The 24,814-nt window shown below is 40.3% G+C and overlaps 1 protein-coding gene across 2 annotated transcripts; it reads right to left on the bottom strand.

The window, feature by feature from the left end:
• Positions 1-559: 559 nt before the first annotated feature.
• Positions 560-15,476, bottom strand: SFPQ (splicing factor proline and glutamine rich). Of its 2 annotated transcripts, XM_081086313.1 has the most exons (12): positions 14,577-15,476; positions 13,616-13,804; positions 12,760-13,061; positions 12,565-12,660; positions 12,016-12,212; positions 11,827-11,911; positions 11,267-11,384; positions 10,903-10,951; positions 10,700-10,821; positions 1,675-1,722; positions 1,261-1,342; positions 560-649 (listed from the first exon to the last, which is right to left on the bottom strand). In XM_081086313.1, exons 1-10 carry the CDS (start codon positions 15,405-15,407, stop codon positions 1,699-1,701), a joined length of 2,013 nt encoding a protein of 670 aa, XP_080942439.1. In that variant the 5' UTR covers positions 15,408-15,476; the 3' UTR covers positions 560-649; positions 1,261-1,342; positions 1,675-1,698. The 2 variants fall into 2 exon arrangements, with proteins under 2 accessions (XP_080942439.1, XP_080942438.1); XM_081086312.1 differs by lacking the exons at positions 560-649; positions 1,261-1,342; positions 1,675-1,722 and adding an exon at positions 7,026-8,029.
• Between the last annotated feature and the right edge of the window lie 9,338 nt (positions 15,477-24,814).

The raw sequence follows: 24,814 nt of genomic DNA, 5'->3' as shown, positions 1-24,814 counted from the left end.
CAATTCTGGTCAGGGCACAGAGGGCAACCAATTGATGTTCTCTCTCAGCACGTCCTTGGGTGAGTATTAAAAAGTAAAATATCCTGATGTCCAAATCAAGTTGGTTAGGACATAAGTACCATCTAATTGATTGATTAAAAGGTTGAAGGAGCTTCGGCCAAAAAAAGTCTCAAGAAACAGTCCTGAATTATATATAATCTGTTCTATGTCTAGAACAGTGATGGCGAACCTTTTGAGCTCGCCGTGTCAGCATTTTGAAAAACCCTAACTTAACTCTGGTGCCGTGTCACATATAGAAATATTTTTGGTATTTGCAACCACAGTAAAACAAAGATTTATATTTTTGATATTTATTTTATATATTTAAATGCCATTTACAAAGAAAAATCAACCAAAAAAATGAGTTCGTGTGTCACCTCTGACACGTGTGTCACAGGTTCGCCATCACTGGTCTAGAATATGTAACCTCTTTACATCACCTAGAAACAAACTGATGACATAGGAAAATTCTAGAAAATTAAAGAGTCCCACTTAAAAACAGAATAAAAGGACAATCTGATTTTTTTTAAGATGTCTTTATTAACAATTAGGTTGTTCATTCCTCTTTGCCCTCTTCTTCACTGGTTTCCTGGACACAGTTCACCGAATCCTGCCAATAAAAGGAAACAATTACTTCCCAAAGATGTAAAAATCAGTTATCAAGTTTGTTAATACCAACCAAGTAAACTTCCTAATAACAAGGAAATATTAATAATGCAATGTGGTATCAAAAGTATTTAATCGTCTAATATATAAAGCTTATTTAAGATGTAGATTGTTTAGATTTCATACTGATTATAAGGGCCTTTTAAAACTGAGTGATATCTATCTATACATGCAATTTATGAGAAGTTAGTAAGCTACTATACACAGCCATCTTTTTATAAAATAATTTTATTGGACACAGCCATGTCCATTTGTTTATACACTGTCTATGACTGCTTTCTATCTAGACAGCAGAGTTAGGTAAATACATACATATATACTATACATATATAGACACTTTTTAATTGAAAACTGAAGTCCATTTTTCTGAGGCTTCAGCCAAACCAAGAAAGCCTACAACCTCAGAAAGCTGTTTTTACAATACTTAAATATTTACTTGTTTAAGAAAATTTCAATGTAGAAGAAATTAAAATGACATTCACACACAATTATTTTTGTACCACCCAAGCGTCCTTTTTTTCTGAAGGCAGTTAACAGTAAGATTGCTTAAGGTACCTTGATACTTCCTCTGTCTTGTAAGTTTTGGCTTTCTCTCTTGGTTGGCTTATGCTTTGACATCTTGAGAACAATTATCCACCTATTATTAAAAATGTAATTTTATTAAAATAAAGTAACATGCTCACCATATAACATTCTTAATATATAAACTGTGTTTTTTTATGTTTGGGTTCCAATCAATGGTTGTTTTATTTAGCTATGTTATTGCTTAGGAAAGATCTGGTCTACACCACAGTCATACTCTAAATTTTTTTCACCTGTACATACGAAATTTTGCCTATTGTCAAGGACTAGATAGACAGTAGTTACTCTACTATTTACTAGATAACAGCATTTCTCCACTAAATTCAAGCCCTCTTTTCTGCTCTTGATTGTTTTCTCTACATAACCATGTGTTCTAAGGATACTTACTTCAGGCGAATGAGCACTCGAGTATCAGCCAACATCAATCATTCGTACCTAAAGAATAATAAGAAAAAGTTAATATAAAAGACAAAGGCATAAGGTTTGAAAATGCTAGTTAACGTCAAAATTTTAAAGAGTAAAATTCCAGAGACCAAGATTGGGGGCAAGTTACAGCATAAAAAAATAGGAAGAAACTTCATGGGGGGTAGAAGGGGGAATCTAAAATTATTCTCACATAAATAAAATAGACACCTGAATCAGAATGAAAACTGTATCTTCTTTAAAATACGAAAGTCTAACTACTATTTATTTTCACCAGTCTGAGCACAAGTTTGACTGCAATCCAAAATATACTATCCCTTATGTGAAGGTATGTGACAACGTCTACCTTACCAAATGAATTTTAACATCGGTTCTCTTTTCATAAAAGCACATACCCTGCTCCCCATTCAAGTATGTTTTCCGTTCTCAGGTGGACTGACCACCTTCAGCAGAAGTCCTCCAAGAGTACCCTCCCCGTTCCACAGTACACAATGCAGTTGTTATCCTGCAATCCTATGTATTTGCCTCGTTCTTTCCCCTAAGTCCTCACTGAGTTTTAAGTTAGGGCAGGGAAGAGCTTGCCTTATTGGGACAGCAAGGAACCTGAGGGTTTTGTTTTTTTTGAGGGAGAAGACATTCACCTTCATTATATATACCTGCAGGGCCACTGCACAAAAACTGGACAGATCAGCCTTAATTCAAATTCTAGGTTTTTCTTCTTCCCTGATTATCAGTTACTGCTAAGGGCATTTGATAGTTCCCTGTTGCACATTTACCATCCATAAGGGATACTATATCGTTTTGCATTCTTCCCATTCTCCAGATTATCCTATGCTGCAACCAGCCCGCCCTTTTCATCCTCTGAATAAAATCTTTTCAGCACTGGTGTTCAAAAGCAACATTTTTATGGTTGATGGTTTACCAACAACTGTGAGATTTCCACAGTTGAGTCTTAAAAATTGCCAATCATTATCTAGCAGCAATGACAGATGATTATTAGGAGCAGTCAAATCCTCGGAGTTCTTTCCCTAATAGGCCATTTGAAAACTGCACTCGCTGACAAGAGCACTGAAACATTATCAGCTAAAGCCCAAACCAAATAAAGGCCCAGAACAAACATCCTGGCTCTCTAAAACCTGTCCACAAATCATTAAGGGAAGGACAGTAAATGCAGGACTGGGGATCGTGTCACTGCAGCTGACAATGATTAACAATAGGAGACATGCAACCCCCATTAAGGTTAAAAGTCCAAAACTAGTCACACGCATCTATCTCTATTGGGGGTGAGACTATTATACAGTCTTTGTAGGTTTTGCAACCTTGTGTGAAAAGCACCCATTGCATTTCTTTCATCTTTCAGAAAGCACCTGTATCTGTTTCCAAGGGCCTAACAGTACGAAAATGCATTCTGGCATCACACCTCTGAACATCAGACCATTCTCATTAAAAAGAGTAATTTTGATTTGTAACAAGGCTTATGAAATACAATGCAAGCACCTCAGTAGTGTTATTACTGAAACCCATTTATTCCCAGATTTTTGACTGAGTGGATTTTTTAAGACCCTCTGCACTAAGATTTACAAATTATAGCTATGTACAAATCCAAACTAATAAGAATCGACTTAAGTCACAAGTTTCTCATTTGAAAGTGCAAAGACCTATTCGTCTTAAAAGAAGCAAGAATGAAGCAAAGTTAACCCCCCACCCCAATGATGTTCCTGAAGTCCATTATTACAACAAGCACATTCTCTCAAAATTGTTATTGGTTGTTTAAGAAATAAACCTGAGCTTTTAAACACTCAATCCCTAAAATCACGGCAGCAAGTGCTGGCCACCGATTTAATGGATCATGCCACAGGAAAACTCCATCGGGATTATATGCCAACTTAGTGACACTCTTGTCACTAATACCTAAGCACTGTGTTTGCTTTGCATTATATTATTCATGTAGAGAGCTAAACTAATCACCATTTGTTCTTTCCTCTAGCAGGAGAGTCAGAAGTTATTTGCTTGAATGGTCTATGCATTACAGTACAAATTTGTCCCCACCTTGTGAATTGCTTGCTAAAGAGCAAGCCATTTTTCTTGATATAATGGAAGAAAATTCTCATATTCACGAAGAGTTTTCACACATTTATGCAAAATAAACCTCAAACCTTCCAGTTACAGAGCAGAAAGCATTATATATGAAAGATGTTTCTCATGCACACTAGCTAAAAACCAGAGAACAAAGTTCAGTTGAGGTCTGGAATAATAGTCGATGCAAAGCTTAAGTACTAAGCAACAAAATAAGGTGGTTAAGACCTTTTTTTGGTAATTAAAATCTTGAATTATAACATCATATACCTAAAGCTAAGGTAACCAAATTCAAAAACCTACTCTGAATATTTGCAGTTATCCTACAGAATACGACGAAGTCTTATGACTGGGAAATGATTCCCACCATGTATCCAACTGTAGGCAAGTCAATGTGCCACACCAATTTTCCCCAGGTTTAGAATATAGACATACTTAGTAAAATCATGTAATTTGAACTATTCACATTAGATTCCCATCTAAGCCCAAGTTAGTAAAGATGTTTCCATGGAGCTCATTTGAAAAAATTTATTAAATCACATTACAAAAAAAAACCACCCTGTACTTATAGTGTTAATTCACTCATCCTGCAGAATAATTACCAAGATTGCATTCTGAATTATTGATATTGCTGACCTATGGGCAGGTCAGTTGCTACAACAGAGACTAATTATCACATGCTATACAGTCCATATCAAGAGGCTAAAAAAGCACTCTACCTCCCAAGTATGGTTTGGTTCCCTTTCCCCCACACCACTGATATGTTCCATGTTATCTTCAGTTACAATGCAACTAAAGGAAACCACACAACTGAATCAGATATACCAAGGAATCAAGTTTGCACTTTTTATCTGAGAACTGCAACAGCACTGAATTCTGCCTGACAAATTACAGCTCTAAGCCCAAACCCACGCACTTTTGATAAGCTAGCTTTACCATACAAGTGTTAGGTGCTGCACTGTTATTTCATTGTCAGAAGTGTGATGTCAGAATGCCCACGGAATAAAAGTACATAGCAAGTCACCAAGTTAGATTATATTGCTTGTTACCTACCTGTATGCAGTCGGCAATGAGAATCTTGGAGCAAGCAGGAATACTACATCCGGGTCCTAATGTCCATTGCCATTTGCGGTACTACGTTCCTCACAGTTACGCACTGCAGAAATGCTGGCTAAATGCAGTTATGTAGCAGGCCACTACTTTAATAGTGCATAATTGCAGTCCAAGAACACCAGAAAACATTCTACCAAAACTTAGTGGCTTGCCCAAGAAAAGCCAAGTATCTAAGTTTTATCTGCCATAATATGCCACTTATAAAAATTGCACAGGCGTAACATTACAATTTCCCAAATTATAATGTTTATAATAGTGGTATATCTACATAAAGAGTGGTAGGGTTTATAGAACTTGTTAATGAGTTCAATTAGTGTTCTAAACAAAGAAGGATTATGATTTCACTAAATGTGAGCCAATGGGTTAAAAGCTTGAGATACCTATTAAAATATACAGGGGTCTCTTAGAGAATGCGGTTAACGATTTGGACTACTAAGTTTTAAAATGATCAGTGTTCCTCTTAAAAACAAAATTATGAGAATGGAGAAGGGGAAAATGGGGGCAGGTGATTTCTTCAAATGAGAAAAATGGCTAAATACTTTGAAACTACTACCTTCCCTCTCCCATCCCAAGTTTCACATCAGCTTTTAGGCAACGTTTTTTTTAAGATGACTTAAATTCCCATTAGGCTAAAAACTATCATATACAAGACTTACAGAAAGTCTATTTGAGTACCTTACAACCCTTGGTACACTGCTATTTCAGTGATAAAAGTAAAAAAACTTAGTTGAAACTGAGCAAGATTATTTGCTAAACAACATTTAGCAATTCTACAGCCCTCAGTAAGGCTATCAAAACCACAACTTTCAGCAGATTATCCATGAGCATCCTTCACCACTCTTCAAAGGTACAGTACTACCAAAAGCTTATTTTAGGGGTCTGTGCCAGCATCCCTTATAAAGAAAGGCATGTAATCTGAAAAATAAACTGAAACATTAATTTTATAGGCAGATTATCCCATTTCCCCACCAGCCCCCGCCCACACACATACAAGTTCACCCTCCACGGGTGTCCCATGAACACCCCTTATTTTATCATTAGTCGAGTCCCTACTACACAATCCAATCAAATTATAATGGACTTCTTTCAAATCAAGATCCTTGTTTCCGTACAGAAAAATCTCATATATAGCACCAATTCATACCTTAACTGGGGACAAAACTTCCTCATTAATATAATTATGGTAGAACTACCACCCATTTCCAGGTGTCTTAGTGAATAGAAATAATGAACATTTTCTAATGAGGTTTCCTTAATTAACACATCATGTACCTGTCAGTCACACAACCAGAATTGGGTGACATGCCTTTATACTCCACTAGTGTTTTACTTTTAGTATTATCCAGTTTCCCAGGCAGAAGGTGCTCAATTATTTCAACAGTAGGTGTCCCTTTGTACTCAGGCACAATACTAAACTTCAGCATTTGTTAAAATTTTACTTTTGCCAATTAGCACCAAGAACAGAGGTGAAAAGGAGGAAGACACATTCCATAGTAAAGAGTTCTACAATGTACAAATTTGAATGGAACCATAACTAAGAACAAAGCCAAGCCATTGAATTATTTTACCTACTTTTAGGAAGCTGTTCCCTCTGCTAACATAGATACACTGGGAAAACAGATTCCCACTGTTGTACTAACAGACAACAGTAACAATGTGCTTTAATATTAAGTCAAAATACCTCATTCTAATGGAAGGAGATTCAATGAAGTTGACAATAAACTGACAACACCATCGAAACACTCCAAAGCTTTATGGTGGGAGGGACATTTATATTTGCACTGTGTAACATAAGCAACTCTCTCCAGATTTAGTGCTGCATCAAAAGGGAACTATGGAAAAACAGATTAACAAATATTTTACAATTAAGAATGAATGGCTATCTGCAACCCTAAATGTCAACAGTCACCACTAATTCTTTGAAAAGAGAGCAAGTAGATTCATGGTCCTATAGTTTTTGCCCAATGAAGTAACAAAAGGAGATATAAAAGGTTCAGAGTACAAATGTATATATAACTACACCTCGTTACACCTCGTTTATGGTTACTATACTTCTTACTTTCAAGTTGAAATTTTCAAACTAAACCCCATCTTTACAAATCGCTTAAAGTAATACATGAAAAGACTTCATGTTTAATAATCTTTAATTCAAATGTGAAAGTTCAATACAAGCCAGTTGTAGGGCTTGGGACTTATTCTTTTAAAAACAAGAATGGAGGAATGCAACAAAATGATCTTTCCACTTTTTCTCCAGAAGCTTTCAAGAAAAGGATAACTCATAGGGCCATAAAAGATCCATTTAGTCATGCCCACTTTCTCCCCCTACCAATAGTCATACACCCAATTCCATAATCTTAATACATATTCCTGAATGAAGATTTACAGTTGTTTTACTTATATAACCATTTAAAAGTACTTAGCACCGCTTGCTTCCTATAATGCCAAACAAATCAAATCACGAATCTACTTCAGTATGTATTTCTTCTTTTTAAAACAAAGGGGTACTTATTTGTAAAAAGCAATACTTAGCCTACAAATACATTTCCCAGAAATGGCACATGCCATTTGAAGGTCTCCACACTCTCATGCTTTCAAAGTGGAATACCTAGCCTAATGTGCATGGAAGCATGAATGGCAAAATTGAAGATCAATATTTTAACTATTTTATCTATTTATTTGAAGCACAGTAAAAAAAAAAAAAAAAAAAAAAAAAGTACACTTTGGAAATTCGATGGCACAAAGTACACTGCCATAACTTGTGGGACATTATACAGTTAAAAAAAAAAGGAAAATAAAAAGGAAAAAATCCTGTTTCAAAACACTGTATTACATAATTTTACCTGCCCAAACAGACCATTTACAAATATTAGGTCAATAAACTGCTAACATCCATAAAAAGGTAGCTTTCTTACTAAAATGCAAGAATTTAAAAGATTGGTATCTAAACAAGAAAAGACAAAAACAAACTAGAATGAGAGCCTACATATCACATCTAAAATCGGGGCTTTTTGTTTGGGCCTTCATACTCTTCTCTCCCTCTACCATATCCTGCTGGAGTTCCAGGCCCCATTCCTCTAGGACCCTGTCCACCCACAGGTCCCGCGCCTCCCTGCCCAAAGCGCTCAGTACGCTATTGGAACAGTAATTAACAGTTCATTATATGTAGTTGATGTCCATGTGTGTTAAGTAAATATTTTAGAAGGTTCCGTAGTCAACGTTCGTCGATACAATCACCAATGAGTCGATCCACAGGTACCGGGAACATAGAAAGGAAAAAAGGGTAATTTGAAAATTAGTTTACGATAATACATGCCTTGTGGTATGTTCCCACTTGAGCCATTCTCATACACCTGTTTCAAAGAATAGATCTTCCCTGTAGTGCTAAAAAATTTAAGAATTAGTGTAGATGTGAAAACCCATTCCAAAATGAGTTAAAGAAATTTCACATCAGAATAAACCACTGAAAAGCTTGCAAACTTCTCACTTTCAAGGTCTGAACAGGAAAATTAATTTCCAAGTAAGCCTAGCAAGCCCAACCAGACAGATTCAATTCACTCAAAGAAGTGACAAAGGACCTACTCACCAGTTAGTGGCATGTGCTGCATAAGAAACCTTGTGCTTTTCAAGATCTCAAGACACATCTGCTAAGTTGCAGAAATCTTAAAAGGTTCAAAGTTTTAATAAAATGCTACCAGACTACAAAAAAAAAGCATAAAAGACTAATAGATTTAGTCATTTTACCGGCACAGTAACTTGATTAAAAAAAAATGTGTTGCCATATTCTCACAGGTGTACCACCTTTAGGAGCCATCACTATATGACAAGAGACACTTATGTTTACAGTACTATTCTGTATTATTGCAAATTGACTGGATATACAGCCCACCCCCATTAACAGTCCAACTTTTCCCTTAGGTCTTTGAAAAGTCCACTGGCACTTAGCTATGATTCCATGGTCTGGGTATCTCCCAAGCAGCCTAGCACCATGCTTAAGTAACTGCAATAAAGCAGGAGTTTATTATTCCATCTAGTTTCAGGTACTTACTTCTCAGTCTTAGAAAGCTATGTATCCAAAAAGAAAAACCCTAGAAATATGGAAGCACAGCAGCCTGAACTATCTTTCAAATTCCATTTAAAATAGATGTTACTAAGTATTACCACACCTCCCCCCCCCCCCAAATTTAAACAAAATACAAAAATGGCATTAGGGTTTAACTGTTCCTATATGTTGTAATTTCAACATGTCTCTTACAAAATACTATAGGGCTACTTGAAAAGACTAAATCTTGCCCTGGCTGGTTTGGCTCAGTGGATAGAGCATCAGCCTGCGGACAGAAGGGTCCCAGGTTCAATTCCGGTCAAGGGCACATGCCCGGGTTTGCGTGCAGGAGGCAGCTGATTGATGATTCTCTCATCATTGATGTTTCTACTGGTATCTCTCTCCCTTTCTGAAATCAATTAAAACATATTAAAAAAAGGACAATCTCAATCCTTTAAACTATTTTTCAAAAACCTAAAAATTTTAGGGTTTTAGCACACTGTACTATATATTTCATGAAGGCTATTAAGGAAAATTTGGGGATTTCACAATTATATCATTACATCTTAAACCCACAGGTTTTTTTTAACCTGTTATATGGAATACAGAATTTTAACTGTGGGAACATCATGTGAAGTTACATTTTTAACAAATTTGTTTACATACCTACAATATGCCTTTTAGGAAGCACATAAATGAAAATGTTACCCACACTATTTTTAAAATTTTATTTGAAGAAAGCTTATAGCACTACATTTAATGTAACCAGTCATTTATGGTTCTAATTCCCCAAAAGCCATAAATGGGTTTTAAAATAGGTGAGTTCCCATACTAAATTCTTATGTTCCTTATTTGTAAAGTGAAATTAGTGAGTTACATGCTGCAGCTTCCTTCCTTTGCCAAAATCCTGTAGATGAACTAATCAGACTTAATTCAGTTGTGAAAATGTATTCTTCCTTAAACCCATTTCTAAAGTCAATATTCAATTCTCCTACGGATTTGTAAAGCCCTAAACACAGCCACTCAGACCAATTCACATGCTTGTTCTAAAGCATCCGGATAGGCTATCTGCAGTTAAAATATGATAGCATCAAGAAGGTTCAGATCAAATGCACACAACTAGTATGCTTAAAATTATCATTGGTTTTGTTGCTACTCTGTAGCAAAACAGATGTCAGTTTATTTTAGAAGGTGTACCTATAGACAGCCCAACAGGTGGGAAACGACGAGTCAAAACTTTAAACAATTCCCTTTTCATGGATAGAAGCCACACCAAATATAGGTCAGAGTTCTACACATCACTAAAACATGCCTAGGAGCTGCAAACTACAAGTCTAATTCATATAGTTATGGCAAATGCCAGCTGAGTGAACAACAGTTTGCCATTTGATTACGCTCACTTAGATGTAGAATAATTAGGTACATTATCTAACGTTTAGAATTTGGATTTGCCATGCGATGGAGTGCAAAAGTACACAAGCAATATAATGGAAAGCACCTAAGTCTACTTATTGCCAAAGATAACTCCAACATACTAACAGCACTGACTTCGCGTTGGCAACCGTATCTGTTTAGGTTACCACACACTGAGTTCTTCTATGTTGCCAAAGTATCCCTCAATATTACGATTTACATGATAGGGAAACTAAAAGAAGTCCAGTCACCTACTTTAAAAAAAAACAAAACACAACAAAATAAAACACACACACAAGTTGTGAAAATGAGAATTTCCTTTGTACTACGTCCCACAGGATACATTACCATGTCGCTTCCCATCATGGAACCAGTCATGGTTGCTGGTGGAACTCCAGGATTAGCTTCATAACCTATGCCACCAGCACCACCTAATGGTGGAAATTTCTGGCCTCCTGAACCATAGGGATCTAGGGGAAACAAAAATGCCTGTTATAACTAAACCAGAATATTGCTCTCTAATGGCACTGCTAATTTATTTTCATGCTTACCTCCCATGTTCATTGCTCCTCCACCACCCATCCTCATGTCTCTTTCTCTCTGAAAGAAAAAAAAAACTTTCATGCATCTGTACTATACCCATACCATTTTTGAAAGTACAAAAAATCCCCAAACTTAAAGTTTCTAACCAATAAAAAAGGTTCATTTAAGGCAATTTAAAAAACTAGACTCTGAAAAATTTTTTTAAAATTTACCCGTTGACTTAATTTTCAAAAACCTAAAAGCTTCTTCCCAAAGAATCTTTGGCCTACCAAAAAAAAATGATAAAAGGCATATCATCATAATACATGTTTAAAATAAGTGGATATGATATGTTATTTTACTCTAATTAGATTACAACAGAAATTTACTTACTGGATCCATGTAGCCCATTCGGCTATAACTTTCCTCTCTTTGTCGTCTCATTTGTTCTTCCATCTCACGTTGACGAATCATCATCTCTTCTTCCCTTCTACGTCGTTCCTCTTCTTGTCTGGAAATGTTCATTAAGTATATAAATCAAAGTGTTTATCCACATCTTTTCAAACTCACTTTGAAAAAAAAAAAAATAGAGCGACAGAGAGAATAGTTTGCCTCACAACTTTACAAAGACTAGGTTGGGGCAAACACATAAAAGACCAGGAGAGTGAGTGTAGAATAGCCCTAGGGGCATTCTGGCTAAGAAAATAAGTATTACAGTACTTACTGACAATTGTACACACAATTTCAATTTAAATGTTATACCAACACTGACTCTTTCATTTGACTACACTGCAAAATTTAGGTTCACCTTTTGTCTAAATGTTAATGCAGAAGCAAAGGCCCTGGACGGTGTGGATCAGTTGGTTGAGCAAAGTCTCCCCTCCCTTCCCCCTCTCTAAAATCAATAAAAACATTTTTTTGAAAACAAAAGGCTTAGTTTAACAAAATTTTACCTTAATTGCATTTCTTTACGTTTCTGCATTTCTTGATTGTGAAGTTCTTCCATGCGTCTTAATTCTTCCTGGCGTCGCATCAGATCTGAACATTGGAAAATTTTGTTTTGGATTCACATTAATGAGATTACAGTAAGTTTTTTTTAAAAAAGATAATTGATCCCATCAGCAAACTTCAGCGTTTTTTACCTTGACGCAAAAGATTTGCCTGATGTTCATGATAGGCATCTTCCATTTCACTTTCCAGTTTGTCTTTTGCATCTTTCATGTTTTTTTCAACTTGTTCCCTTTGCTGTTTCTCCATTTCATCCAAGGACTTCCATCGCTGAGAATATTCATACTCAAATGTGCCATGCTGGGCAAAACGAGGAGGGGTTTCTCTCTCCCTGACAGTATTTAAATTTGAATCAATTTGGGATGCACATTAAGAAACACTACCTGACTCCCCTAAAACCACTGGTCTCTCCCCCGCCCCATCACTTGTAAGGAACACCGAGGGGCAAAGCCCACTTTGGTTCATATTGTAAGAACAAGAATAAATTGTGAAATATACATACTTCAGAAGCAAAAACTAGGCATTTGAATAACTGCTTCAAAACCTCAAATTTTCTGAGCCCAATGCTTTTATTAAGCATATTCATTTAGGAGAATTTTGCACATTTTAAACAAAACTGAAAAATTACTAGAACCAGTTCTCCCTTAAACTTAAAAACCTGCCAAAAGTTTAATCCATCTTACTTTTGATACATTGGATTCTTCTGTGCAAGTTTTTCAGGAAGCCCATCTTCATCATCCAATTGTTCAAGTGGTTCCACAATGACTGGACGAGGAGTTCTAATACAAAAGAAGGCTGCATCTTATTTTCCAGTCGTATCACAACTTCCTCATACAAGTTAATAAACAAAAATTATTAAAACAGGCACAAGAACTTACGTTGTCAGTAAGAAAACGCCTTCACTGCATCTTTCAAATGCTTTTCTTGCTGCTGGTTTAGAAGCAAATTCAACAATGCCTTTCCCTGTAGATCTTCCGCGATCATCCACAATTACAACAGCCCTTTCAATAGGACCAAACTGGCTAAAGGCTTCTTCCAACAGTTCATTGGAAACATAAGGTGAAAGATTTCTAACAGAAAGGGCAGCAGCATGTGTGGCAAAGCGAACCCGAAGCTGTCTACCTCTCATGGGTGTATCATCAAGTTCAGCTTTGGCAATTTCAGCCAATGCCCTGGACTCCTGAAAGTTATCAGACATACTCATGTTAACGACCTAAAAAATTGCCTAATGCCTACTCTGAAAGTCGTAAGCCTAATCCCCATTCCTATTCTTCCTCCAGCTCCCACCCTGACAGGGTTCTCAGTAGTTAAAATGCCTTGCCCCACCTACTCCCCTTGATTCTTAGATACCAACAATTATACACTATACAACATTTCATCTTTTCTGCAAGAATGATGAAAACATTGTTATCCTTTCATCCTCACCTGTAGATATACATGGGTGTGTGTGTGTGTGTGTTTCAGAGTTAAAGAGAGCATAAAACACTGATGTGAAAGAAGCATCAATCAGTTGTCTGTGTATGCCACCCCCTCTAGGATTGAACCCACAACCTTTTGGTGTACAGGACCACGCTCCAACCAATGGAGCAACCCGGCCACGGCAAGAATGACAAAAAATTAAAAGACCAATTGATTCATGTTCGTTTGAAAACCAGTACATTTGTAGTAGCAAAAAAAAAAAAAAAAAAAAGAGGACCCTTTAAATAATTATACATAAAAATCCAACAAACTCACGAGTTTAATAAATCCGAATCCTTTGCCTTTGTTGATAAAAACTTCTCCTGGTTCTCCATATTTAGCAAACAGTCTTTTGAATTCCTCCTCTGTAATATCAGCAGGTAGGTTCCCAACAAACAACCGACAACGCTGAGTGTAGGTTTTCTCCCCGGGTCTTCGCAGGAGAGACAAGTTGGCTTTAAAGCCCTAGTGGAAAACAAAGGGAATTTTTCAGACACCAGTGACCTGTGCCTGCAGGGGAAACGCGCTAATTTTTGCTTTTACCAAACTGGATTTTACCAACGGGGTTGCTCTTCTGTTTGCGTTTAAAGTCAAAGCAAGGTCCTACTATACTCGTGGGATTTCCAATGTCACCGCTATCCTAAACCAAACAGCCAGATTCATTCAAAATACTCGAGAACGGGCACTTGGCCCTCGCTATAGGTCCTTTCGGTGGGTCATTCCTTCCTCAATATTAGCTCACGGCTGACTGTCTCCCTCTCCACCTCTGTGTCTGTTCATCGTCCCACATCTGTATCCACAACCTCGTCCTTTCCATATGCTGAGCGTCCCTGGCTAAAACTGTAGCGGACATAAATTCAAATGGTCAAATAGTAAATGAAAAAAGAAAAAGAGCAAAATCCCGTCAGCAGCGACACGACCTCTGCGCGCCTGCATCTCACGGTCCGCTCTACTCCGGCTCCCAGGACCTCCTGGCTGTAGCCGGGCCCGCCCATCCCGTCACGGCGGCTCCTCGCCTCGCTGGCCCCCTCCCGCGAGCTCTGGCCGCCGGGCGGGAGGACCACGCGGCCCACCCCGCCGCCGCCGGAGAGCCCCGCCCCCGCCGGCAGCGCGCAGGCGCCCTTCCGGTCTCCGACAAAATGGAAGCCGGCGGGGGTGGGGGGAGGGGAGGAAGGGGGGCGAAGAGGGGGTAGCGGCCATCTTAGGCGAACGGACGCGTAGCTCCGGAGACACTCACCTCCGAGTCGGAGATCTTCTCCTCGGTGCGGCCGCCGGGCCCTCCGGGAGGGGGACCCTGGTGGTGCTGCTGGTGGTAGGGCGGGTGGTGCTGCCGTCCTCCGCGCGGCTCGACGCCTCCTCGGTGTGGCGGCTTCGGATGGCCGCCTGGAGTGCTGAGGCCCGGGCCCCCACCCGGCTTCGGCCCGCCCGGCATTTTACCGCCTTTGGGGCCGCCGGGTCCTGGGCCCGGCTTAGGCCCGGGCACCGGGCCCGCGGCGGGTGGAGGCGGCGGGCCCCCAGCCTGAGGTGGCGGGGTGGACACCACGCTGCTCGGAGGCGCCGGCGGGGGCGCCCCGGAGGGCGCCGAGGTGACAGCGGGCGGCGGGGTCGGGATAGGGCCTGGCCCCGTGCTGGCCCCAGAAGTCGGGGGAGTGGCGGGCGGCGCCGGGCCCGAGGCCGGCGGGGCGGTGCCTACCCCGGGAGCCGGGCCGGGTCCCGGAGGAACCACGGGCTTGGCTGAGTCCTGTGGCGGCGGCGGCTGCTGATGTGCAGGCGGCTGCTGAAGCGGCGGCGGCTGCTGATGTGGCGGCTGAAGCGGCGGCGGCTGCTGTGGGGGCGGCTGCTGCGGCGGCGGCTGCTGCTGCTGCTGTTGGTGTGGAGGCGGCGGCGGGATCGGGGGTTTGGGGCCGCCCTGGACCGGGCCGGGACCCAGGGGTCCGCGGTTCTGATTGAGGCCCATGCCGGGCGGCGGCGAGCGGAAGTCGTGAAGGCCGCCGCGGCCGCCGCCTCCTCCGCGCCGGTGGAAGCCGCCACCGCCACCGCCGCGACTCCGGAACCGATCTCGAGACATGTCTGTGGTCAAGGGGCGGTCGAGGCAGAAGCGGAGAAGTCGCTCAGGGAATGTGGATGCCACCTTGCTTCGCACAAAATGGCGGATGACACAGGCTGCGTGCCGCCTTTGTCCTCGTCTTATATAGGCAGGCTGAGAGGGCCCCGCCCACTCCTTGATCGGTAGCTCCGCTAGCCAATTGCAAGTGCCGTATTTGATGACACTATTTTACCGAGTGCTAGTCTCTTCTATTGGCTTCTTGGTGAGAGGCGGGAGGAGTGCGTAGCTGAAGTTTCCAGCTGGCCAATGAGCGGAAAAGGAGTTGGCTGTTGGCCACTGTGATTTGCTGGGAGAAATTTGAATGGGTTCGCCAGACCAATTTTCTCGGGAAAGCAAATCGTAAGGGCTCTATCAGCTCCAGGGGAAAGATAAGGGCCCTTTTCTTTCTCGATTGCCCCGGAAGCGGTCTATTGTTATCCTTTCCCTGAAAGAACGTTCTCTGGTTCAAAGGCATAAATTAAGTGCCTGCAATCTACTCTACCTTGTGTTGGGCCAGTGAAATAAGAAAAATTAAATATTACCGATTTCGCACGCGATCTTACTGTCATCTACGGAGCTTTTGGTGGGTCATTCCTCCCTCAGTATTCGCTCTTATCGCTTACCGGCCTTTTGGCTAAGATCAAGTGTAGTATCTGTTCTTGTCAGTTTAATATCTGATACGTCCTCTATCCGAGGACAAAATATTAAATGGATTTTTGGAGCAGGGAGATGGAATAGGAGCTTGCTCCGTCCACTCCACACATTGACCCAGTATTGCAGTACTTCCGGGAACGGTGCGCACACACACACACAAAATTTAGCTCTTTAGCTCATGGCTTATTGTCTTCCTTTCCACCTTTCTGTTCATCATCCAACGTCTATGTGGATGACCACCCAATACTCTGTCAATTCTTTATCTCCTCACCTCCAACAACCTTTCCTTCCATCCTTTATCAGCCGCTCCAACCCCACAACTGCTCTAAAGGTCACCATTGTGTTTGTTGTTGCCAGTAAGTATTCCATCTTTAAAATTTCTATTTCAAGAATCTCTACTGTCTCGCCCTGGCCGGTTTGGCTCAGTGGATAGAGCGTCGGCCTACGGACTCAGGGGTCCCAGGTTCGATTCCTGTCAGGGGCATAGCCCCAGTGGGGAGTGTGCAGGAGGCAGCTGATCGATGTTTCTAACTCTCTATCCCTTTCCCTTCCTCTCTGTAGAGAAATCAATAAAATATATTTTTAAAAAAAGAATCTCTACTGTCTGATCATAATAACTGATTCTTTGACTTCATCAAAAGCTCCAGACCATTAAATGTATTACTTTTTCACTCTCACATTTTTAACTTATTATTATTATTATTATTATTATTATTGATTTGAGAAAGGGAGAGAGAGATCGAAGCGAAACATTGACGGGTTGTCTCCTGCTCCAACCGGGATCAAACCTGCAACCTCCTGGTGCGTGGGAGGACACTCCAACCAACTGAGTCACACCGTCCAGGGCTCTCACATTCTCCTATTCAGAACTTGTGTTGCAGTTTAGATGTTAAGATTGCCTACAGCCCTAGCCGGTTTGGCTCAGTGGATAGAGCCTCGGCCTGCGGACTGAAAGGTCCCAGGTTCGATTCTCGTCAAGGGCATGTACGTTGGTTGTGGGCACATCCCCAGTAGGAGGTGTGCAGTCAGTCGGCAGCTGATCCATGTTTCTCTCTCATCAATGTTTCTAACTATCTCTCTTCCTTTCTCTCTGTAAAAAAGCAATAAAATATATATTTTAAAAAAAAGATTGCCTACAAACACAAACAACTTTTGTTTTCCTCCTCCATTATACTCACCTGGTAAAACCCCATTCTAGTTGGACCCAACAATTTACCTTCCTGAACAAAGGCTGCGGCTTTCACTTTAAAGTTGTGACCACAAGTCTCAAAAGGACATTAGACTCTCCCTGGCACTCTTACTGAATTCCGCTAGTAAGTTCACTTTCCCACTTCCAGAGATAGTGTATTTCATGCCTTCTCTGTTCAAACTCCTACACTTCTTCTATCACTTCACCATATATATAACCAATGCCTTTTCATATTTGAGAAAATAAAAATCATCAGGGAGGAACATTGTCATTCAACTGGAAAACCATGAGCCAACTTGATTTGTACTGTGGGGCACAAAAAAATAACTTTTCTCCCACCTTCTAAATTCTTCTAGCTGGGCTAATAATCCAATTAGCATGAGACAGAATAACAGAAGAAAAGATCCAAAATTTATTACTGGTGTATATTTTGGGGTGCCATAAGATATAAGACCCAAAGATGCATTAGGCAGTTGAGGTTTATGTGCTATTTTGGATGAAGGAGAAGGGGGCAGGGGTCTGGGATTTCAAAGAAAAAGTAGGCCATTCATATAAAAAGATCAAACATGTAAAATTCTTGTTGGGCCACCCAGAAACAATGGGACACAAAGGAAATGCAACAAACAGGCATTACTAGATTTCTCCTTGTCAGCCACATTTGGATTACTATTATTGTTATTATTTTTATTAATCCTTATCTGAGGATATTTTTTCCATGATTTTTAGAGATAGTGGAAGGGAGGGGGAGAGAGAGACGAGAGAGCAAGACATATTAATTGGTTGCTTCCTGCAAGCACCTAAACTGGGGCCAGGATGGAGCCTGCAATCGAGGTAGTGCCTTTGACCAGGGAATCAATCTGTCCCAGGGCCTACACTCCATCCATTGAGCCAAACCAGCTAGGGTTTAGTTTGTATTATGATGCTAAGGTTCTTTAAACAGGTTTTCCTATTTTAATTCCTTTAGGCATAAAGGGGGAGGAGCAAAGATTCATTCTGAGTCTTTCATTTCTTTTCTTTTTTAAATATATTTTATTGATTTTTTACAGAGAAGAAGGGAGAGGGACAGAGAGTTAGAAACATCGATGAGAGAGATCGATCAGCTGCCTCCTGCACACCCCCCACTGGGGATGTGCCCGCAATCAAGGTACATGCCCTTGAGTCTGCAGGCGGAAGCTCTATCCACTGAGCCAAACCGGTTCGGTGAGTCTTTCATTTCTTAATAACCAGCTTAAAATTAATATTCCAAAAGACACATTTTGAGGTGGCAATACTTTGGTTCCCCTCAATACCCATCTTCTTTTCCATCTTCCTGGTATCATGAAATATGTGTCTTTGCTCCTTTCAAAGGGCACCTCTCCTCCAGTTCTAGGGTCCATTGATTTTTAGAGAGAGTGAAAGGGAGGGGGAGAGACAGACATGCCTTTTCTAGGACTTTTCCTTGGATCATCAATGACTTCTACTGGATCATTATAATCTTAAAAATAAACAAAACTTTCCCTTTATCCTATTATTTCATTTATTCACTCCTCTTTACAACAAAACTAAAACAAGTCATTTACACTAGAAGTCTCCATTTCCACCCCAAATCTGCTTAACCTGTTCTTAAACTAGCTAAGGATACCAATGATTTACATATTGCCAATCCAACAAACACTTCTCTGTGCTCATCTCTTCTTACCTGTTAGTAACATTCAATAAAGATGGCACTTTCTTTCATGAAACACTTTTCTTGCTTGCCTCTGTGAAACCACATTCTCATAACTTTCCTCCTGCATCAGAAATCTGTCTTCTTCTCTGACTCCTTCCTCTTAGACCTCTAACTTTTGGGATTTCTCAGAGCTCATTTATGGATCCTTTTCAAGACTTCAAATACCACCTAAATTTAATAATCTTCAAATGTATATTTCCATGATAGCAAAGATCTCTCCTTTGAACTCCCAACTCATATCCAACTATTTATTAGACATTTCCACTTGGGAGTTTTAGCTGGCATGTCAATTAATATATCCAAACTGGGGCTCTCTATTTTATTAAGCTAATCTCTTCCTTTCCCTAATTTTCCCCAGCATAGTAAATAGCATCACCTCGTTATTAAAATAGCAAGGATTCATCCTGTTCATAAACTCCAAACATTAGTACTACCTCCAAAGTATATCTCAATTCCATTTACTTCTCTCCATCTCTGTCACTGCAAATCTAATATTTTTTTTACCTCCATCTCTTACCTAAATTACTGCAACTACTATTTAACTTGTCTCCTTGCTCTCTTTCTCGGTCCACTCTAATCTATTTTCCATGTGGCAGCTAGAGTGACCTTTTAAGAAAAACATAATTCATAAAAAATTAAAAACAACAATTCAGTTGTCCTTTTCCTTCCATATTTAAAGTGACTTCCATTTATCTTAGAATAAAATCCAAACACCTTAGCAAGATCTACATGACCTGACTCAATCTGACCTCTCTCTGCTTTAGCATCTTTCCTCTTAAATTCCCTAATCCTATCTACAGGGGGCCCTGTCTGGTTTTAGAATTTATCAAGTTATTTTGCATGCTTTTTGCCTTGGTCTACTTGAACTTGCTACTTATTCAGCCTTCTGCCATTATGGCATCTCTATTTTTCTATGTCACCTTGACTGTCACCTCAAAAAAGCCTTCCCTGCCAATTACTACATCTAAAGTAAGCCTCCTCTCTCAGTATGATAGCTCTCTTTGCAATTTGTATTTATCTTGTTTATTTATTCATTCACTTGTTTATTGTCTGACTAGGATTCTGTCTGAGTTCTTTAAGGTGATACTACTAGCCCAGAGATGCTTAATAAATATGTGTTAAACGAATAAATGAATGAATGAAAACATAACAATGAAGAACAACCTTTAGCCCTGACCGGTTTGGTTCAGTGGATAGAGCGTCGGCCTGCGGACTCAAGGGTCCCAGGTTCGATTCTGGTTAAGGGCATGTACCTTGGTTGTGGGCACATCCCCAGTGGGGAGTGTGCAGGAGGCAGCTGATCGATGTTTCTCTCTCATCGATGTTTCTAACTCTCTATCCCTCTCCCTTCCTCTCTGTAAAAAATCGATAAGATATATTAAAACAAAAAAAGAGAACAACCTTTACTTCCATCTACAGGACCTTGTCCCAAGGTCCTTCAAATTTCTGACACACTACCTTAGGTAAGTCATGATGTGTGAAGTGTTTAGTACTAAGTGCTCAGTAAATACTAGTAATTGATACAAAAAAATATCAGACTTCTAAAGGCACTTGAGTGTTAGAGGCTATAAGACAAATGGAGCCCTCTGGCCTGTCTCATTGGTTGAATGTGACCTATGAACCAGGAGGTCACGGTTCGATTCCCGGTCAGGGCACATGCCTGGGTTGCTGGCTCAATCCCCAGTGTGGGGTGTGCAGGAGGCAGCCAATCAATGATTCTCTCTCATCATTGATATTTCGACCTCTCGCTCCCTCTCCTTTCCTGTCTGAAATCAACAAAAATATATTGAAAAATAACAAAGACAAATGGAGATGAGTAATAAAAGTTTGGTTAGTGTATTCTTCTCGAAGAAGCAAGGAAGTTTATAATGCACTAAAAAAAAAAAAAAAAAGTCTAGCCCTAGCATTTGGCTCAATGGCCAGAGCATCGACCTGAGAACTGAAAGGTCCTGGGTTCAGTTCTTGTCAAAGGCACATGCCTGGGTTGCGGACTCTCTCTCCCTCTCCCTTCCTCTCTGAAATCAATAAAAAAATATTTTTAAAAATGTAATATAAATTCAATTAATCTGTTTCAGACCTCAACTGATTCCCTGTTGTAACCTTTCTTTTTTTTAACCTCTCTTATATAGTACACCAGAGGCCTGGTGCATGAAATTCATGAACGGAGGGGTGGTCGGGGGTCCCTCAGCCCGGCCTGCGTCCGCTCAGAATCTGGGACCCCTCAGGGGGATGTCAGGCCTAAACCAGCAGTCGGACATCCCCCTCGCAATCCAGGAGCTGCATTCAGCAGTGATCATACTTTTCATACAAGTGAAAGGCATCTTGCTATTGTATGGGCAGCTACATTTTTTTGCCCTAATTATAAAAAGTAGTACATAACATGATCCTTCTGAGGCAGTACTACCATTTTCCCCTTCTTATGGGTGGAAAAACTGAAGCAGAGAGAAGTTAAGTAATTGGCTTTGTCTTACAGTTATAAGTGTCAGAATCAGGGCTGACCACAAAATGTGCATGCCAGGATCCATACATGTCATTGCTGTTTTTTCAGTGTTAGAGTAGCCTTGCCAGGTTTTGGTTTTTAAATGTAAGAGACTGTTCCCAATATATAGGGTAGGGTCCCTAGGCCTGGCCGGCAATCAGGGCCCTCAGTGGGGTGACCGGTGGGCGGGGTGATTGGGGGGGTCCCCTGCTGGCACCGGCCTTGGCTGGTGGCCTGGCGCTGCCTGCTAGCTGGCCCCGAACCCCGATTGCTGCTGCCACTGCCGGGCACCTCCCTCTTGGGGGACAGACACTCAACGTAGGAGCTGTCCCCGACTGAGGGCAGCTTCTACGTTGAGTGTCTGCCTCCTGGTGGTCAGTGAGCATCTTAGCAACCGGTCATCCTGCCCTTCAGTCAATTTGCATTTTAGGGTTTGATTATATAGGATGTTTAATATACTGTTTAATCCATAAATAAACACTTCTTTTCTTTTTAAAAAAATATATATTTTATTGTTTTTTTTTACAGAGAGGAAGGGAAAGGGATAGAGAGTTAGAAACATTGATGAGAGAGAAACATTGATCAGCTGCCTCCTGCACACTCCCTACTGGGAATGTGCCTGCAACCAAGGTACATTCCCTTGACCGGAATCGAATCTGGCACCCTTCAGTCCGCAGGCCGACGCTCTATCCACTGAGCCAAACCGGCCACAGCAACACTTCTTTTCTTAAATTTATCGAACTAACCCTTACTAACCTTAAAGGAATTTTTCATATATCACTGCCTCCAAAATGCTATCACTGGTTAACTGCTTTTCCTTTATCCAATCAACAGTTTTTCTATCTATTCAATTGCCTGTAATTCTTATTTTGTGAGCATTTCCACACCCTTAGCAACATTAGCACTTTCTATGTTTATTGTTTTATTTTGCTTTAATATATTTTTATTAATTTCAGGGAGGAAGGGAGAGGGAGCGATAGAAACATCAACGATAAGAGAGACTCATTGATTGGCTGCCTCCTGCACAACCCCCACTGGGGATTGAGTCCACAACTCGGGCATGTGCCCTTGACTGGAATCAAACCTGGGATCCTTCAGTCCACAGGCTGGCACTCTGTCCACTGAGCCAAACCAGCTAGGGTACTCTTTATGTTTTAAAACTGTGCTAATCATAGATTTTGCCAGCAACAAAAACATTCTTAACTTTGCCTGAGAGACATTTTTTTGGTATCGGCATGAAAGGGTTGTCAAGTTGAAAACCGAAATTTTGTTTGACAACAGACATTTTTTCTTCAACAACTTGGTTGAACTGAATTGTTCAAGATGGGAGGTTTGACTGTAGAGTAAAAGAATGATCCCTCCCACCAGTATGACTCAGTGGTTGAGTAGCAACCCATGAACCAAGAGATCATGGTTCAAGTCCTGGTCAGGGCACATGCCTGGGTTGTGTGCTTGACCCAAGTATGGGGCCTGCAGGAAGCAGCCAATCAATGATTCTCTCTCATCATTGATGTTCTTTCTTTCCCTCTCCCCTCCTCTCGGAAATATATAAAAAAATATTTTTTAAAAAAGAATGATCCACCACAACTAAGTAGGAATGTCTATAATATTAGGGAAGTTATGATATTAGAAGAAAAGTATCAAGCTAATACATCCCATCAATAAATCAAATAAAGAAATAATCCTATCTAATAAGGAGGGAATATGCAAATTGACCGTCATGCCATACAAGATGGCTGCACCAACAGCAGAAGCTGAGTTCCTATAACAAGTTTTAACGAGCAATCAACAGGGCCTCTAGTAAATAAATAAAATAAGGAAAAACATGGGAGCTCAAAAGGCATTTGATAAAGTTCACTACTGATTGAGTTTTAAAATTTTTTAAAGTTTGGAACAGAATAATTCCTTAGAAAAAATTTTTTTTTCTAAGATTTTAAAATTGACTTTGAGAGAGAGAGAAGGGAAAGAGAGAGAGAGAAACATACATGTGCGAGCCTCTCTCTCTCGGGCCTCTCTCTCTCTCTCTCTCTCTCTCTCTCAAATCAATAAATATTTTTTTAAAGTTTGAAATGTGAACCAAAAGGAAAATCCTTTAAAATAATATTAGCTGCCTCAAATAATAACCAATATCATAACAATAGCCAAAGTTAATTGTTCATTTACTATATGCTAGTAAGTACTCAATATTGAATTCTCATTACAACTCTGAGATTGATAGTATTGTCATTTTCTCCATTTTACAAATTAAAAAACTACCGCCCTTATTGTTAAGTTGCCTAAGGAGGAAAGCATGAGGCCAGAGTGGTGAGGGATTACGAATTTATTCAATCATCTGCACACCAGGTGGCTGAGCCTGGATGGCTCCAGCACCCAGGGAGGGGAATCAGCAGCTTTTAAAGGACTTTTGGCGGGATTTTTCTGGGCAGAGACTTCATTGACTTCTTTATGCATACCCAGAGGGGAGAGAATGGAATGTGGTCACCACAAGTGAAATGTGGTCTTCAGCAAAGGGGAAGTCCATAGTGCAATGAGCTGAAAAGCCAGTTTCCAGGGAAGAGTATCAACTCAAATGCTCCATCAAACATAACAACTATAATCCAACCTAACAAGCAACGTGATTTCTCACCTAAACCTTTGCAAAAGCTTCCCAAATGGTGTCACAGTTGCCCTACTTTCTATTTTCTAGGCAGCAACCAAAAGTATCTTTTTAAAAAGCAGATCTGATGCTCTTAATCTCTTCTTTCAAGTCCCTTATTGTCTTCACATTACCCTTAGGAGAAAAATACAATGATTGCCCTCCATTCCCTGGCTATCATTTCCTCTCCCGTCACCTCCCCCTCTTGCATTCTTTGCTGCAATCACACTGACTGCCTTTTAGTTCTTCTTTTTTTAAAAAAAAAATATTTTTTTTTATTGATTTCTGAGAGAAAGGAAGAGGGAGAGAAAGATAGAAATATCAATGATGAGAGAGAATCATTGATTGGTTGCCTCCTGCAAGGAGGCTAGGGCTGCCTTTTAGTTCTTTTAACTTACTTTACTCTCACCAGAAATAATCTCTCCCTGGACACCCTCTTCCCATTTTTTGGTTAGCTCCTGTCCATCTTTCAGGACTTGACTTATACTTCTGAAGGCCTTCTGTGATCCCAAGGATCCAGTTGCTTTATTTGATTGGCACCCTGTACTTTTACTCCCATAATATTCATCCCACTTTATTGTAGAGACTTTCTAAAGTGTTCCCTTGAAACTGGAAGATCATTAGGGCAATGACAAAGATGCTCTTTTAACCCTAGAGCCTGGTGCTGGGATACTCAATATATATTTGAATGAGTGCATAAATGAGTGAATGAATAAACCCATTA

This window comes from Myotis nattereri (assembly GCF_964212035.1).
Source record: "Myotis nattereri genome assembly, chromosome: 3".
NCBI lineage: Eukaryota > Metazoa > Chordata > Mammalia > Chiroptera > Vespertilionidae > Myotis > Myotis nattereri.
The sequence above is the reverse complement of the archived record's forward strand: the minus strand, read 5'-3'. Positions and strand labels throughout refer to the sequence as shown.

Coding starts and splice junctions, on each gene's coding strand:
- SFPQ (XM_081086312.1), bottom strand. CDS start 15,407: ATGTCTCGAGATCGGTTCCGGAGTCGCGGCGGTGGCGGTGGCGGCTTC. Junction 11,385..11,826: donor CGTAAAGAAATGCAATTAAG/GTAAAATTTTGT, acceptor GAACATTTCCAG/ACAAGAAGAGGAACGACGTA. Junction 8,030..10,699: donor CCATGATGGGAAGCGACATG/GTAATGTATCCT, acceptor CTGTTCCAATAG/CGTACTGAGCGCTTTGGGCA.